Source organism: Nomascus leucogenys, chromosome 17 (genome assembly GCF_006542625.1).
Source record: "Nomascus leucogenys isolate Asia chromosome 17, Asia_NLE_v1, whole genome shotgun sequence".
Classification (NCBI taxonomy): Eukaryota; Metazoa; Chordata; class Mammalia; order Primates; family Hylobatidae; genus Nomascus; species Nomascus leucogenys.
Window position 1 is genome coordinate 16,434,735 of NC_044397.1, and position 16,379 is coordinate 16,451,113.

Below are 16,379 nucleotides of genomic sequence, written 5' to 3' on the forward strand. Positions count from 1 at the left end.
TCACACATAAGAAATCTTAACAGTTTGGGTATGTTATGGCCTGAAGACAAGACTCTGTATCAGGTGAACTTTTAATCTATGATTTATTCATAGCATCTGATACATGGAAAAAAAAAAACAAGAAAACTTAAGGATCACTAAGCTTAAGAAATGCCAACACAGCATTTACCACAAAAAGAGTTACAAAAGGGGGTGAGATGGTGGTGGCAGAAAGCAGGGAACCAAAATCCCAGTGAGGGTTACATTTGGATACTCTGAACTTTTTAATCTCACAGCTGCCAAATTTCTTCATGTGCGAACAATGAACATGTAGGAAATGTAATCATCAGACATTCCCCATAAACTGGGAAGTTTGGCTGCATTTCACACCTTCTTAATAGTTTTGTAAACAGAGAACTTGAAAATGAGCAAAGATGGCAAGTGTCTAATTTTATAAATGGACAAACTATCTAGAGAATTTTCCCCAGTAGAACCTGCCTAAAGAGAAAAGATAGTGAATAGGTTTTGTATCTACTGATTATCAGAGGATACTTATTTACAACACATCATTAGGAAATGCATTTATGACTCATAAGCCCAAAAGAAGAAAAAGTAAAAGTTAATAACATGCCAAATCTAGAAATCCCTAGACAGAGAATATGCTCATTTTCAGAGTCAGATGTCACTCTATTATTTTCAGTTATAAAAGTATTTCCTAACTGGGAAATTGCTTCTCCCACTATTCAGTGTTTTACATAAATGGAAACATTGACAAAACATATTAAGAGTATGTTTTTCTAAATTACTTTCACAAATTGTAACACTATACTTTATTGACTTAAAAGCATTTAGATGAATGGAACAATTCACATAAGCTTGTACTCCATACCCATTCTGTGTTAGTTGTTCTGGGTACATGCCAACAACAGTACTTACTACAGTACTGGAAGGAGGCAAAAATTTTGGAATTTGGCTCAAAATACCAATCCATGTACAAAACAGTTATTAGGGAATATTGTGGAGTATTGCAAACAACAAAGATGGTAGATAGACAATGAATGATGAAGGTCAAAAAAGACTTGAAGTACTGATATTATTTGAAAAGTTAAATAGGTATAAAAAGTGCTAATTCAAATTTTAAAAATCTTTTACATCATTTACCCACTTTACCAATTAGTTTTTCCATTCCCAATAATTAAAAGAGAGAGTTCACAAACTCTTTGAGAAGTACAGATGGTAAAAAGTACTCCCAGCCATAGATGCCATCTGGGAAATGAGGAGCAGCTGTAGATTTAGGCATATACTAAGGTTGCAAACCCCCATGACAAAAGAGTAAGCATATCTCTTCAATTCTAAGATATTCCAAATCAAATGCCTAAATATTTTCTCTATCTACCCAAGTTACCTGTATCTCATCTACCATCTGGGCAAGACCAGTTTGTCTTCATTCACAGTTCTAATCTGGCTAGTTACCAGGAAAAACGTAAGAAATGGTTGCAGCAGAAACAAATGAAATTCAGGCACAGGCAGTGTCCTCACTAGGGAACTTCTGTGTTTATGGCAACTTCTGTGATTTGGCGTCAAATTTTGCTTTTGCATTCGTGCTCTTCGGTTTACTCAACCAACAAAAAAGCACTGAAAATGTTTGTGGCTATTCACACTAGAAACGTTTTTAACAGTTTATCAACAAAGACCCCCAGATGGCTATCCCATCATGCACGGTCTGCACAGTTCTAAGAAATCCTTGGAATTTGGTCTGTTATGTGATCATAATCCCCTCCAATGCACCCCCTATCTTACAGAGGCTTTTACTAAACCCATTAACCTCACTCTCTTTTTTCTGCTAATGGTCAAGTTTCTTATATGGAAAATCTGTATCTCAAATTCTATCACTTTATTTACCCTTTTACAAACACTGATGGGATCTTCGGCACTTCACTAACACTCTTAAGGATCTCCAAGAGGTCAATTCCAATGGACTTTTTGTTGTTTTTGTTGTTGTTGTTTTTAACTTTCTGAACATACTTAGAGCTACTCCAACATGTCTTCTCTTCTATTCCCTTAGCCTTTGCTTTTGCCACCCTGTATCTCTCTTACTCCACATCATACTTCTTTCACTATTTCTTTGGTTTCTTTTTCCCATATTAACACGTTAACTTTGTTCACACTATAACATGCCATGATCCCATTTAAATATCTTTTTAATATCACCATTATGGCAACTTTTACATAAGACAGCACAAACTGCTAAAATGGCATATACTAATTTTTCAGTATTAAGCAATCAATGCATAACTGCTAGTGGATTTCAAAACAATGTATTTTACTTCTTTCATGATTTTTAAAGTATTGACTATATAAACAACATTATGTGTTATGGGGTTGAGAATAAGTTTAAAGAACTGGCTTTGATAAAACATACTTAGGAAAGCAAAATTAACAAACACATAGCAATTAGAAAACTGTCTGAGAAGGTATTAGAGGCTTACATATGAAGACATTAAAACTAGTTTTTCTCCTACCATCACTAATTAAACATCAATATAGGCATGATTTTACAAATATTAATTTACTGAATCCTTAAAACATCTCAATAAAGAAATTAATCTACACTTCATATGTTAATTCCAGCAAAGTTTCTAACATAAAAGGAATTTTTCAAACTCTTCTTGCTCTCAAGGAGCTCACATTTGGGCTTTACTTGCCCATAAATCTCAAATCATAATGCAGTGTAAAACATACAAAAAAGGAGCGTGCACAAAGCACAATGGGGACATAGGGGTTAAGTAAATGTACCTAACTTTTCCTTGTGGATCACCTGGGGAAACAGAGGGAGAGTCAGGGTGAGAGTATAAAGAGTGCATTAGGGAGGAACACATCATGTGATACTTAGTAGTAACAGGGAAAGGGAAAAACCATGGGAGAATGGCTGGATGTGGAAGAAGAGCAAGAGAGATGAGTCCAAAGTTTCAAACCTACATGATGCCTAGAAAAATGAGTATCAGTTATAACTAAATTGGTAGAGGGAACTGTCATGAAAAAGTAGAAAGTAGGGTAGACAATATTGCTTACTCTTGAACAGCAGCATCTGAAGTAACAAACATGTAACTGGAAAGGTCTCAGACAATGGAGATGATAATACATTTCAAATGAGAGGAAATGAAGAGATTTCAAAATTGTTGGCATTGCCAAACTATGAAAACAGATTTTAAAGAAAGGTATAAAAACAGAAGAGCAGAAAGGCAAGGGCTGAATCTTGGAAATGCTCACAGCAAAGGCAGCAGAGTGTGTAGTTGCCAAAAAGTCAGGGGAACCATGGGAATGTATGGCCATGGAAGTAAAAAGAAGAGACTTCGGAAGTTCAAAGGTATGATGTGAAGGCAAGAGGACAAGGAAAATAACTGAAAGAGATGCAAGACTCAGTGCACTAAGAAAATAAATCACTCATCTCTTTTAACAAGCTGGAAACAGCAAATTGTCATCAGCACTATACTCTGTCATGGAAAGGTTATGACTCCGAGAATACTGGAGGCAGGTGGAAGGAAATGATCAATGACGTAGGAGGTTATATTTTATACAGTTAGCCTTAAGGAAGGGAGAGGGGCAAAGGGTGCCATGATAGAGAACAGTTGAAGATTAGGAAGAAAGGTGCCCCTTAGAGGACATTGCATTTCCTTAAATTTTAGTTTATATTATGTTAATATTAGTTAATAACAGTGCTTATGATAGGCCACTTAATAAAGTTACATTTTTGATAGGAAAATACAAGTATAGCATAATTCCATTCATTTAACAAATACTTATTGAGCATCTACCATTTATCTGGCAGTGTACTAAAGATAAAATGAGGCAATATCTGAATTCACAGAGCTTATAGACTAGCTGTAAAACCAGATAATTAAAAAGTAATAATCAGGCTGGGCATAGTGGCTCACGACTGTAATAATCTCAGCTACTCAGGAGGCTAAGGGGGAAGCATCACTTGAGGCCAGGAGATTGAGACCACCTAGGGAAACACATCAAGACTTTGTATCTTAAAAAAAAAAAAAAAAATAGCCAGGCATAGTGGTGAGTGCTTGGAGTCCTAGCTACTCAGGAGGCTGAGGCAAGAGGACTGCTTAAACTCAGGAGTTCAAGACTGCAGTGAGCTATGATGGTGTCATGCAGCCCGCCTAGGCAACAGAGCAAGACCTGGTCCCTTAAAAAAAAAAAAAAAATTAAATTCATTTGACAGAAGAACAAAGTTCCATTGGCATATAAAGAAGGAGTAAATAGCACTCACTTGGTGGTATGGTGAGGGTCTCAAAAGTGAGAAAGGGTTAAGCTGAGAATTGAATGAAAAGAAGGAGTTGGGATGGGAATATAGTGGTAAGGAGTGCTTCAGGCCAGGAAGCAAGAAAAAGCATTATAAGTTAGAAGAACTGCAAATTACTCAGTATTTCAACAACATAACAGTGATAAGAAATAAAGCTACAGAGGCAAGCAGGAGCCAAATGGGGTTTGGACCTCATTCGAAGGCAATGAGAAGTCAGTCATCAAAGGCTTTTTAAAAGCAAGGTAGTGAAATGAACCAATTTGCATTTTTAAAAATGAGGTACATTTCACATAACATAAAATTAAACATTTTAAAGTGTATGATTCAATCACATTTAGTGCCCCAATCACCTGTATTCCAAAATGTTTCATCACCCCAAAGGAAAACCTAGTACACATTAAGCTGTTACTTCCCCATTCCTGCCTTGCCCAAGTCCCTGGCAACCACACGTCTGTTTTCTGTCTCTATGGATTTGCCTAGTCTGTTTTTTTCATATAAATTGAATCATATAATATGTGGCCTTTTGCATCTGTCTTCTTTCACTTACCATGTTTTAGAGGTCCATCCATGTAGTAGCATGTATCAGCACTCCATTCCTTTTTATGACTGAGTATTATTATGTTGTACATATATACCACAATTTGTTTATCCACTCATCTACTGATAGACATTTGGATTGTCTCCAACTTTAGCTAATGTGAATAGTGCTACTATGAACATTCATATACACGCTTTTTGTTTGAATACCGATTTTCAATTCTTTTGGGTATATACTTATGAGCAGAATTGCTGGGTCATATGGGAACTATCTGTTTAACTTTTTGAGGAACCACCAAACTGTTTTCCATAGTGGTTGTACCATTTTATATCTCCACTAGTAATTTCTTCATACCCTTGGCAACACTTAGTTTTCATTATTTTGATTATAGCCATTGTGGTTTTGATTTGCATTTTTCTAATGACCAATAATATTGATTGAACATCTTTCTTATGTTTGTAACCATTTGCATATCTTCTCTGGGAAATTTCTATCCAAGTCCTTGCCTAATTTTGTACTGGATTGTCTTTTTGTTGCTGCATTGCAAGAGTTCTTTATACTTTCTTTTTTTTGTTCCTATTTTTAAATTATTGTATACTTTCTTTTCATTTTTGTTTTGTTTTGTTTTGTTTAAGAGACAGAGCCTTGCTCTGTTGCCCAGGCTGAAGTACAGTGGTATGATCATGGCTCATTGCAGCCTTGACCTCCTGGGCCTAGGTGATCCTCCCACCTCAACATCCTGAGTAGCTGGGACCACAGGTGCATGCCACCACACCCAGCTAATTCTGTGTGTGTTTGTGTAGAGACAGGGTCTCTCTATGTTGCCCAGGTCTTGAACTCCTGGGCTCAAGTGATGATCCTCTCCTGCTTTGGCCTCCCAAAGTGCTGAGCTTACAGGCATGTGCCACCACACATGCCTTTCTATTTTCTAGATATTAGACCTTTATCAGATATCTGATTTGCAAAAATGTTCTCCCCCTTTGTAGGTTGTATTTTCTCTTTTTTTAAACAGTTTTCTTTGATGCATGACCAATATGCATTTTAGAAAGATCATTCTACAGAATGGAAAATTGATTTGAATGGGAAAGACTGGAGATGCAAGCAAACCAATTAGGAAGTAAGGCAATGGAACTGGCAATGCGAAGAAGCAGATTAATTCAAGAATTTAGTCAGAATGGTTTACTGATTGAGCAGATGTGAGAAAAAGAGAGAGGAGTCAAGAATATTAATAACATCAGAAGTGGTAGTAGCTATCATTTTATTAAATGCCTATCACGTGCCAGATGCTTCACATATATCACAATCCTTAACCTCATTTTAGAGATAAGGAAACACAGTTCAGAGAGGCTGACTTGCCTCTAGCCATACACACAATAAGCAGTGACACTCGGGCTTAAACACAGTCCTATGTATCTCCAAAGACCTCAAAGTAACGTTCATGGCAATTGGGGAAATCATTACTTTTCACTGATACAACCTGAATAATAATAATAATAATGTCAAATGCATGATTTATTAAGTGGCCCTAAACAACATAGATGCTTCATAAAAATTTCACAGAGAATTCAATTTCAAAATGTAATTACATGAAATAGAGATGAACAATAAAGATCATATATGTATGTGTACACATGCTTGTGTGTGTATATATGTATATAAGAGAAACTGTAGTTAAGGTTGTTGGAAAAAATTTCTATGGCAGAATCTGATGGTCACCTTCTTAATGTCCATCTTCCCCTTCTTCTTCTGTAACATAACTCTGATTTTACTAAAGATATCAATGACCCCAGCTAAAAGACCACGTTGCACACATGGCATAAGCTTTCTTGCAGCTAGTTGTGTCCATTTAACTACGTTCTGCCAAATGAGATGTACAGTTGACCCTTGAACAAATGGGGATGAGGGTTATGGGTGCTAATCCGTCACAGGTGAAAATCTGTATGTCACTTTGACTCTCCTCAAACTTAACTATTAATAGCCTACTGTTGACTGAAAGCCTTACTGATAATATAAACAGTTAACACATATTTTGTATGTTATATACACTATATACTATATTGTTACAACAAAGTAAGCTAGAGAAAAGAGTATGTTATTAGGAAAGGTGTAGGGAAAAGAAAATACATTTACAGTACCGTACTTATTTATCAATACAATAAGTTTACATTATCTGTTTACAAGGTGAATTGCCTATCTGAAATGGCAGGCAACAGCAGCTGCAGACCTCAATCTATAGTACATATCAAGCAATTCAACTCTCTCAACTGAGAATGGTGCCATGTACATCTATATATGTATACATTTTGACAGACTTTTATTTTATAATAGATTAGTGTATATTTTATGGTAGCAAATGATAAAACAGACTAGTGTCTCCTATATTTTATGTGTTTGTGACATGCCTTTTTTTTTTTTCAATATTTCTGGGCTGCCAGGTGCTATGGCTATGCCTGTAATCCCAGCACTTTGGGAAGCCAAGGCAGGCAGATTGCTGGAGCCCAGGAGTTCAAGACCAGCCTTGGCAACATAGTGAAACCCCATCTCTACAAAAAATTAGCCAGGCATGATGGCACATGCCTGTAGTCCCAGCTACTCGGGTGGCTGAGGCAGGAGGATTGCTTGAGCCCAAGAGGTGGAAGCTACAGTGAACTATGATCATGCTATTGCACTCCAGACTGTGACACAGTGAGACCTTGTCTTTAATAATAAAAATGATAATAACAATTCTAGGCTATGCAGTTTGTCTGAGGTTTTTTTTCAAATTGTTGCACATATCGAAAAACATTCTAATATATTTATCAGAAAAATCCATGTGTAAGTGGCCCCATACAGTTCAAATCCATATAGTTCCAGGGCCAGTTGTAATCAGGAGTGCTGTGTGGAACTCATGGAAAGGATCCTGAAAGGAAACTGATTTATCCCCCTTTTGCCCTTTCTTCTCTTCCTGTTGCATGAAACTTAGATGAGATGGCTGAAGCTATCGCAATCACAATGAATCATGAGGTGACCTAAAGGAAGAAAGCCAACGCAAGGAAAGTAGAGCAGAAAGACAGAAGGAACCTGCGTCTCTAATGTCTTTGAAGTTTTATATTGGACTTGAAATATGAGACATACCTTTCTACCTTGTTTAAGCCATTGTTATTTTGAGCTAACATAACCTTAGATCTAAGTATTACTTGTTTAACGCAAAAACTGAAAATAATTCAGGCGTTACATAAAGTATAGGAGTCTCCTGCCTCACACACACTGTTACCAACACAGTATGTTGACATATATGCAAGATAGAGACACTTTTGAAAAAGGGAGAGAAGATAACGTGATAGGAATTATTTTAACATTGTTATACAATTTAATTTTGTACATCTAACAGCAGGTTGTAGATATTTCTCTAAGTTTTTGTGAAATTTTATTTTTCATAATAAATCCTTTAAAGAGAACATGTGGTTTAAAGAGTTATATGCACTTAAAACTGAAAGATGGCCTCCAAAAATATATGAATTACTTTCCCACTAGTGGTATATTTTCCTAAAAAAATTCTTTTTTATTTAAAAGGAAAAAATATTTATCCACTTATTTTAACTTTGACTACTTAAAAAGGCTAGAACTTTTCCATATTTATATACCATTTGTCTTTTTCTTCAGTGAGTTTTCTCTTTTGCTCAACTTATTTTAAAAAAATATTTTATAGGCAAAGACTACAAATTGGGTGCAGTGTATATACTGCTCAAGGGATGGGTGCACCAAAATCTCACAAATCGGCATTAAAGAATTTACTCATGGAACCAAACACCACTTGTTCCTCAATAACTTACAGAAATAAAAAACAAAAATAAAATAAATATTTTATAGTAATTCTCTGAATATTATGCATTTTTGGGTACTACCTCACTCTGTGTTATAGGTAAAAATATTTTCTGCCATTCTGACTCATAACAAACACTCAATAAATGTTAGTTGTTATTTTATGAAGATAAACTTCAATGTCACATTATCAAATTTTTCAAAGCTCACATTAATATTCTTACTAGAATTATAGTAACTTTTGGGAAGCCTGACAGCATACTGAGTCTTCCCATTTGGAAACATGGTATGTCCCAATTTATTTACAAATGTTTTTCGTTTTCTTCACATAAGTCATACACACTTATACATTTACATTTCTTGTGATGGTTAATTCCTGAATATTTTATAATTTTAGATGCTATTGTGAACTGATTTGCCTATTTATATTTCTCGACTGTTTTCAGTTTATATAACTATGTTTACCACCTACATAATTCTTGATTAAAACAGTTCTAAGAGTTTTCTAAGTTTATTCTCTTAGATTTTTAGGTTTGATTGCAAACACACTGTATCATATCCAAATAATAATCATCTTACCTGTTTTCCCCAATATTTATATCTGTTGTTTTTATCATATTGTACTACCAAATGAGATTTCTCCATTTAGTACAGCTACTGGATTAAACCAAATGTAATTGTATATTTACATATTTCATATGTAAGCATATAAAAGAAATATTCAAACTTTCTTTCAGGTTACTAAGTAGGTCAGTATTTCTACCTGAACAGTAAACTGTCAGATCTCCGAATTTATAGCACTACATTGCTTGGGAAAAAAAAAGGCAAATTTTTGTTTCTATGCTATTCTTAAAATGTTCTTCACAATTCATTTTTTCACCTGCACATTCATTTACAAAAATGTAATCAAACATTATCAAAATTAAAAAAAAATAGCAGATGCATCTCGGCATGAATAAATTAGGAGACTTGGAATAACAGAACTGTAGGTGTTGTGGTTCAATAATTAGAAAAAATCAAATGACTAATAATAATAGAGCAGAATTTGTGTGGAATTCAGACTTGAAACTGAAAACTTGGGACGTAAGAATTTAATTATTCTCTAACCTTCTTTTACTTTAGGACCTAACTGGCATACAACAGTAATTACCTTAGCTTAAAACACCAACCAATTAAAAAGAATACTATGAAGAATTGGTAGCATGGGCCTTTCTTTTTATATTTTAAGTGTTACTAAAAAAACCCACCGTATTTCTCTCAATCACAGAGGGAATTACATTCCCAAATTTGGACTCTTTCATATCACAGCTTACACATTGTTTTCATTTTATAACCAAACCTTACAAGTTTTTGAGTACTACAGAGATTTTTTAAAACTGTAAAATAGGAAAAACTTCTGTAGATGGGCAGCAGTAACCATAAATAGGTTATTTCCTGGCAGTAGTACCAATACAAATTTACTTAAACGTGTAATGTTAAAGAGAAATGAAAACCATTCCTACAGTCTGCTGAATAATTACTTAAGTCATAACTTTTTTACTTATAAAAGGTTAACTATTTAAAATATGGTGAGTGATTTATTTCTCTTTATCTAATCTCCACAGCATGAAAACATATACTAGAAAGATAAGAAATATTTTCCCTACAATCTAGCACTAATGGGGATTTCCAGTTGAAACACTATAATCAGGGCATATTTTTCAAAGCCAACCCTAATTCTGCTGGGATTTCATTTGTATGGGCCCATCAACTTTATTTTAAAGCTTAGTTCTCTCAAAAGTCTTATTGCTACACTTGGTAAATTTTATACACTGTCTCTTGGATAAAATATTTTTTTAAGCTGTGTTTATTTTTAAAAGGGAAATACTACATTTTGGTGTAATAACCAACAACAATCTTAACTATGATCCTGAAATCTTGAGCTCTAGCCTTTACCATTAATTCCTAGTCCCACATTTCTAATTGCTTCCTTAAAAATAAACTCTTTACCTCCTTCCTCAATCCTTCTACTTCTACCTAAATTGAAAATGCTAATGGTACTACCATACTACTAGTCACCCAGCCAGGAAACTTTGAATTCCTCTTTGATTCCTCCTCCTTCTTTCACTTCATCTATCCAACCAGTGCCATGCTTTATTTATTTGCCTATTGATACCTCCATTCTCACTGCTACGATGGTAATCCAGACTCTTTGTACCTTTTGTTTGGGTAGCAGCAAGCTCCTCTTAAACAGACTCTCCATTTCAAATCTTCTCTTACAGCGTTCCTTCTAAACTGTTGTGAAATTATGTTTCTAAAGTCAGGTTCTAAGCATATCATGCCTCTGATAAAAAATAACTCTTAGGCCAGGCACGGTGGCTCATTCCTGTAATCCCAGCACTTTGGGAGGCCAAGGCCGGTGGATCACCTGAGGTCAGGAGTTTGAGACCAGCCATGGCCAACATGGTGAAACCCCGTCTCTACCAAAAGATATAAAAATTAGCTGGGTGTTGCAGCGGGCACCTGTAATCCCAGCTACTTGGGAGGCTGAGGCAGGAGAATCTCTTGAACCCAGGAGACAGATGTTGCAGTGAGCTGAGATAGCTCCACTGCACTCGAGTCTGGGTGACAGAGCGAGATTCCATCTCAAAAAACAAACAAACAAACAAACAAAAACTCCTCAAAAAAACCTCTTATCCTGACATCCCGAGTGCCATTATTGGACTTCAAAAACCTTTTAAAACTTAATTCCCCACTGTTCACCCACACGTTCTATGCATGCTAGCCAAGCATATTGTTTCTTAAACATGTCCTGTGTCTTTTTTTCTCCCCAACACCTCCCCAACCCACCCTGCTCCACCCAAACCTCATATTCCTGGTAACCACAATTCTACTCTCTACTTCTATGAGTTCAACTTTTTTAGATTCCACATATAAGTGAGATGATGTGGTATTTGGCTTTCAATGCCTGGCTTATTTCACTTAAAATAATGCCCTACAGGTTTATCCATGTTGTCATAAATGACAGGATTTCCTTTTTTTAATGGCCGAATAGTATTCCATTGTATGTATATCTATACACCACATTTTCTTTATTTGTCTGTTGATTGACACTTAGGTTGACTCCATATCTTGGGTACTATGAATAATGCTCCAATGAACACGGGAGTGCATACATCTCTTCAACATACTGATTTCATTTCCTTTGGATGTGCAACCAGTGGTGGGATTGCGGGATCTGTTCTATGCCTTTTCTATCTCCTAGCCCTTGCCTGTGATGTTTATTTTGGCTAGGGTAACATTTCTTTGTATGTTCAAGTCTTACTTATAATTTAAGGCCTAGTTTGAATGTTGTTTATCTGTAAAACGGCAACCTGGGTGTTGGCCAGCTTGAAAGTCAGAGCCTATGAGCTCCTACAGGGCTTCCCATGGTCTTCTCTATGGTAGTGTTTCTCTAATGTCTAACTACAAGAGTATACGAATCTCCTGGAGAGCTCGTTGAAGTGCAGATTTTGAGCCAGTAGGTCTGAAAGTCTGCATTTCCAACAAGATTCTAGGTGATGCTGATATAGCTGATCTGTGGACAATCGGAATATGAAGGTGTTATGGTACAGACTGATTTTTAACTAATGCCCTGGTTATTTAGAAGCTTGTCTAACTGTTCCTGTTTTCCTATAAATAAAGCAAGGATCCATTTTCTATTATAACTTGTATAAGAGATGTTCAATAAATATTTGTTAATGTAACACTGTATAATGTATAAATGTGTATTTTAAAATTGTAGGTTTTCAACCCATTAATGAGTTGCAATCTATATGTACACATGTATGATATACCTGGCACATTAGATTTTCAATAAATAATTATTAAATGAAAAATAGAAACGTTCATAAAATAAATTATACACAGCAAGTAGTAAGTGCTGTTAATTGTTATCTATATCCCCTTACTCCTCGTCCCTTTCAAGAAAAAAATACCCTAAATAATGAAGAGATTTCAAATGTGCAACTGTATTACATGGTCTACAACAGGAGTTGGCAAACTATAGCCCATGGGACAAATCTGGCTAGCTGCTTGTTTTAATAGATCCCAAACACATTCATTCTTTTACATATTGTGTATGGCTGCCTTTGCATTACAAAGGCAAGGGTGAGTAGTTGCAGACCAGATGAACTGCAAAGCAAATATTTAGTATTTTATTTACAAAACAGGCTTCTCTATTTTTAATTACTTACACAATGCTTGGCATCTAATCATACGTATTCCGAAGATTATAAAGAACAAATTGCGGAAGTAACTTTTACCTTATTGTAATTCTTGGCTAATTCCAACATCTCTTTTACCACTGATTCATTGTGTTTACAATGTTCACTGTAGTCCTGAAGTGTCAAACCTTCCATCCAACTCTTCTTATGCAAATTTAGCAACATCTAAAAAATAAAAGTAAAAGTAATTCTTTTTCTGCCTTGAGGATGATACCCCTTCATTGTCTAGAGAAAAAAAACTTCGAAAAAAAAAACATTTCGACTTAATGGATTTAAGTTTAACTTTATTAATTCAAATGAACTCCAATTAGAATGCTCCTATATTTATATTAATATAACTTAAGGAGTACTCCAACACCAAGGCCTTTGCATTTGCTGTCCTTCTACCTAGAAGGCTATTCTCATCTTTGCATAACTTACCCTCCTCTCTTCCTTACAGATAGATGTCTTCCCTAACAACAATATACCTAAAATAGTCACACTACACCTTAAACAAAATCTTTCTTCCCTTAACCTGCTGTATTACTTGTATAACGCTTACAAAAACCTGAAATTTTTGTTTACTTATTTACTGCATTTCTCTCCCACTAAAGGGAAATCAAGAAGGCAGGGACTTTGCCCTATTCATTTCAAGATCACTAGGGTCTAGATTCTAGAACAATATCTAATAATAGCTCAATAAATATCTGATGAATGAATGAATTAATGAAATTTATATTATAAGTATCTCTAATTTTTCATATAGCCTAGCTTTCAAATGCCAAGATAACGAGATAAATGCCCCATTTACTGAGTGACCTTGTGTCAATCTTTCTGATCCTCAGTTTAGAGATCTATGAATTAAGGGGCTTGTATTAGGCAATCTCAAAGTTTCCTTCAAATTCTGGTATTCCATTTATAATTTAAAAACGTAAAACTTCCTTATTGTCAGGATGAAAAGCCAAGAAGCTGAGAATAAAAGATTTATCTAGGCCGGGCACAGTGGCTCATGCCTGTAATCCCAGCACTTTGGGAGGTCAAGGCGGGTGAATCAGTTGAAGTCAGGAATTCGAGACCAGCCTGGTTAAAATGGTGAAAGCCCGTCACTACTAAAAACACAAAAATTAGCTGGGTTTGGTGGCAGATGCCTGTAATCTCAGCTATTTGGGAGGCTGAGGCAGAAAAATCACTTGGACCCGGGAGAAGGAGGTTGCAGTGAGCTGAGGTCACACCACTACAGTCCAGCCTGGGTGACAGAGTGAGTGAGACTCCAAAAATCAAAAATAACAAATTATCTAGTGTGCAATCACACCAGCAAATTGGGGTTGGATCCTATATCAGTGATCATGAAACTAAACACCTTAGTTCAATGTTTCTCAAATTGGACTTACAATTCTGAGTACTTATTCTTAGATGTTCCTAAGTTTTCAAGTTTATATTTTAAGACGGTTTTTCTTAAAGTCCTACCCTATAAATTTTCTTCAATTGGGGACTATCATTAAATAAGAAGTTTTTTCCCTTTGGATGATTCACAAAATTGTGAAAAGTAAAAGAAAAAAAATGATGGCTATAAAATGACTGTTGTTTTGTCAATAGAACCATTATACTTTAAATGAGATCCCTGAGCCATGAGAATCTGAAGATGTACTTGGAGGTATATGGGGGTTTAGTTTAGAAAAATTACCCTACTTGCTTAGAAGTTTACAGCTATTTGTGGTACAAATTTTATCTTATATTGGAAAATAAGCTGCCTGTCAAAATCACCTATAAGGCTTTTGAAGATAAAAAACTCCTCCATTCCCTTCCTTTGTCTCCAAGATCACTAATTCTCCCATTTTCTCCCATGGCTCCAGGGACAAGGACAGTATGCCAAAAAAAATTAGGAAAACCCTCCACAGATGATTTCAGTTTCTTTGATTCCTTCCTAGCTTCTCCACTGATACTGTTCTGGAAAATACATGTTTGGGAAATGTGGGTGCTGCTACAACTACCTATGCTATACAGCTACCTATAATTAAGTGTTGAGACTTAGATTTCCCTCCACTTCAAAAGCAAACAAAGACAGTTCCCAAGAAGCAACAGGATATTCCTATCATACCTGGACAAGGATTCCCTTGCGACCCTCAAGTAAGGCTGGGGGTTAAGTAAACAAGTTGTCTGGATAAGAGTAAAGGCAGAGCTTTTGTTACCAAGAAGGCAGTTTAACAGCTAAACTGAGCTATTAAGAACATAAATATAACATTAAGTCATTTATGTAAGTGCTTATATATTTGCTTTTTCTGCCAAGGAAAATGGCTAAGTTTATGAGATACTCCCCCAAAAAAAGAGAAAGAAAAATTGATGTAATTAGCTAGACATTTCCAAGTAGATGGGTGTCAGATATCAGTCTGATAAAATATTTATATTCTGAATGAATTTTGTTTGTCCCTGAATGGTGCCATTTTTCACAGACTGTACTCATTCCATGTAAACTTAAAAATAAGTGTTAAAAATATACTTAAAGTAATCAACTAAATCTATCACAGCAGAAGTAAACTGTGGTTCACAGGCAGGCAATTAGAAGAGAGCATTATAGGATCCCCTCGGGCCAAGGGGGAAGTGGTCCCCCACTCCCCTCACTCATCACATGCTCAAGCACTGGGCCCTTCAGATGAATTTATGAGTGGATTTGACCTTTTAAAACTCTAGTTTATCAAACTTAAAAAAACAAAATTAGAATTCTTATTTCAAAGAAAATCTTATATTGCACATCCTCTCCCTAGTATATAGATTAGATTAAAAATGGATGTGATCTGGTTGAAAGACAGGGTAAGCGTGGAGAGCCCAGCTCACTCCATCTGCCACTTGCCATGTACCAGAATCCCCTTCTAAGACACCTTGGTGAGAAACAGTTTGGGCTAGATAGAATGATCTTATTTGCTACTGATTACTTATCTCTTTCTGACTTGAGAGTGGTCTCACTAACCAAAACTTACAGGCTATCAATCAACAGTAAACTCAGTGTTCTTTTAAAAAATGCTTTTAACTTTCCCAGAGAGAAATACAAGAAACTAATTAGGTGGATGATTAATGTAATAGTAAAGAGGGGGAAAGTGGTTCAGATTGTAGTATCAAAAAACAACAGGCAGATTTAAATACTTGGCATTAGTTGAGAGAAAAACTGTACTAGAAATAATCCTAAAATAGAAACAAATGAGAATGCTAATTCATCAAAATGTCAGGTAATGTTAAAAACTAATCAAACTTGAAAACTGGTATAAAATGGGATCAGAATCTAGTACAAATTATCTGAAAATCCTATAACTGTTTCCCTTTGACTCACGCTTAGTTTTCTTTAGAGTAAACATGGTATGTTTTCTAAAAGCACTAGGCTGGGTGCAATGGCTCATGCTAATGATTGCAGCACTCTAGAAGGCTGAGGTGAGAGGATCACTTGAGCACAGGAGCTCAAGACCAAACTAAGCAACAAAGCAAGAATCCGTTTCTACCTCCCACCCACCACCCAAAAAATAGCCAGGTGTGG

The 16,379-nt window shown here is 35.6% G+C and overlaps 1 protein-coding gene across 1 annotated transcript in view; it reads right to left on the bottom strand.

Annotated features, from left to right (window-relative positions):
• PSMD14 (proteasome 26S subunit, non-ATPase 14) overlaps positions 1 to 16,379 on the bottom strand; it is a 103,011-nt gene that overhangs the window by 3,761 nt on the left and 82,871 nt on the right. The window contains exon 10 of the mRNA XM_003266167.4: positions 12,917 to 13,042. Within this exon, the coding sequence (XP_003266215.1) occupies positions 12,917 to 13,042 (126 nt within the window). The remainder of the gene's footprint in view (positions 1 to 12,916; positions 13,043 to 16,379) is intronic.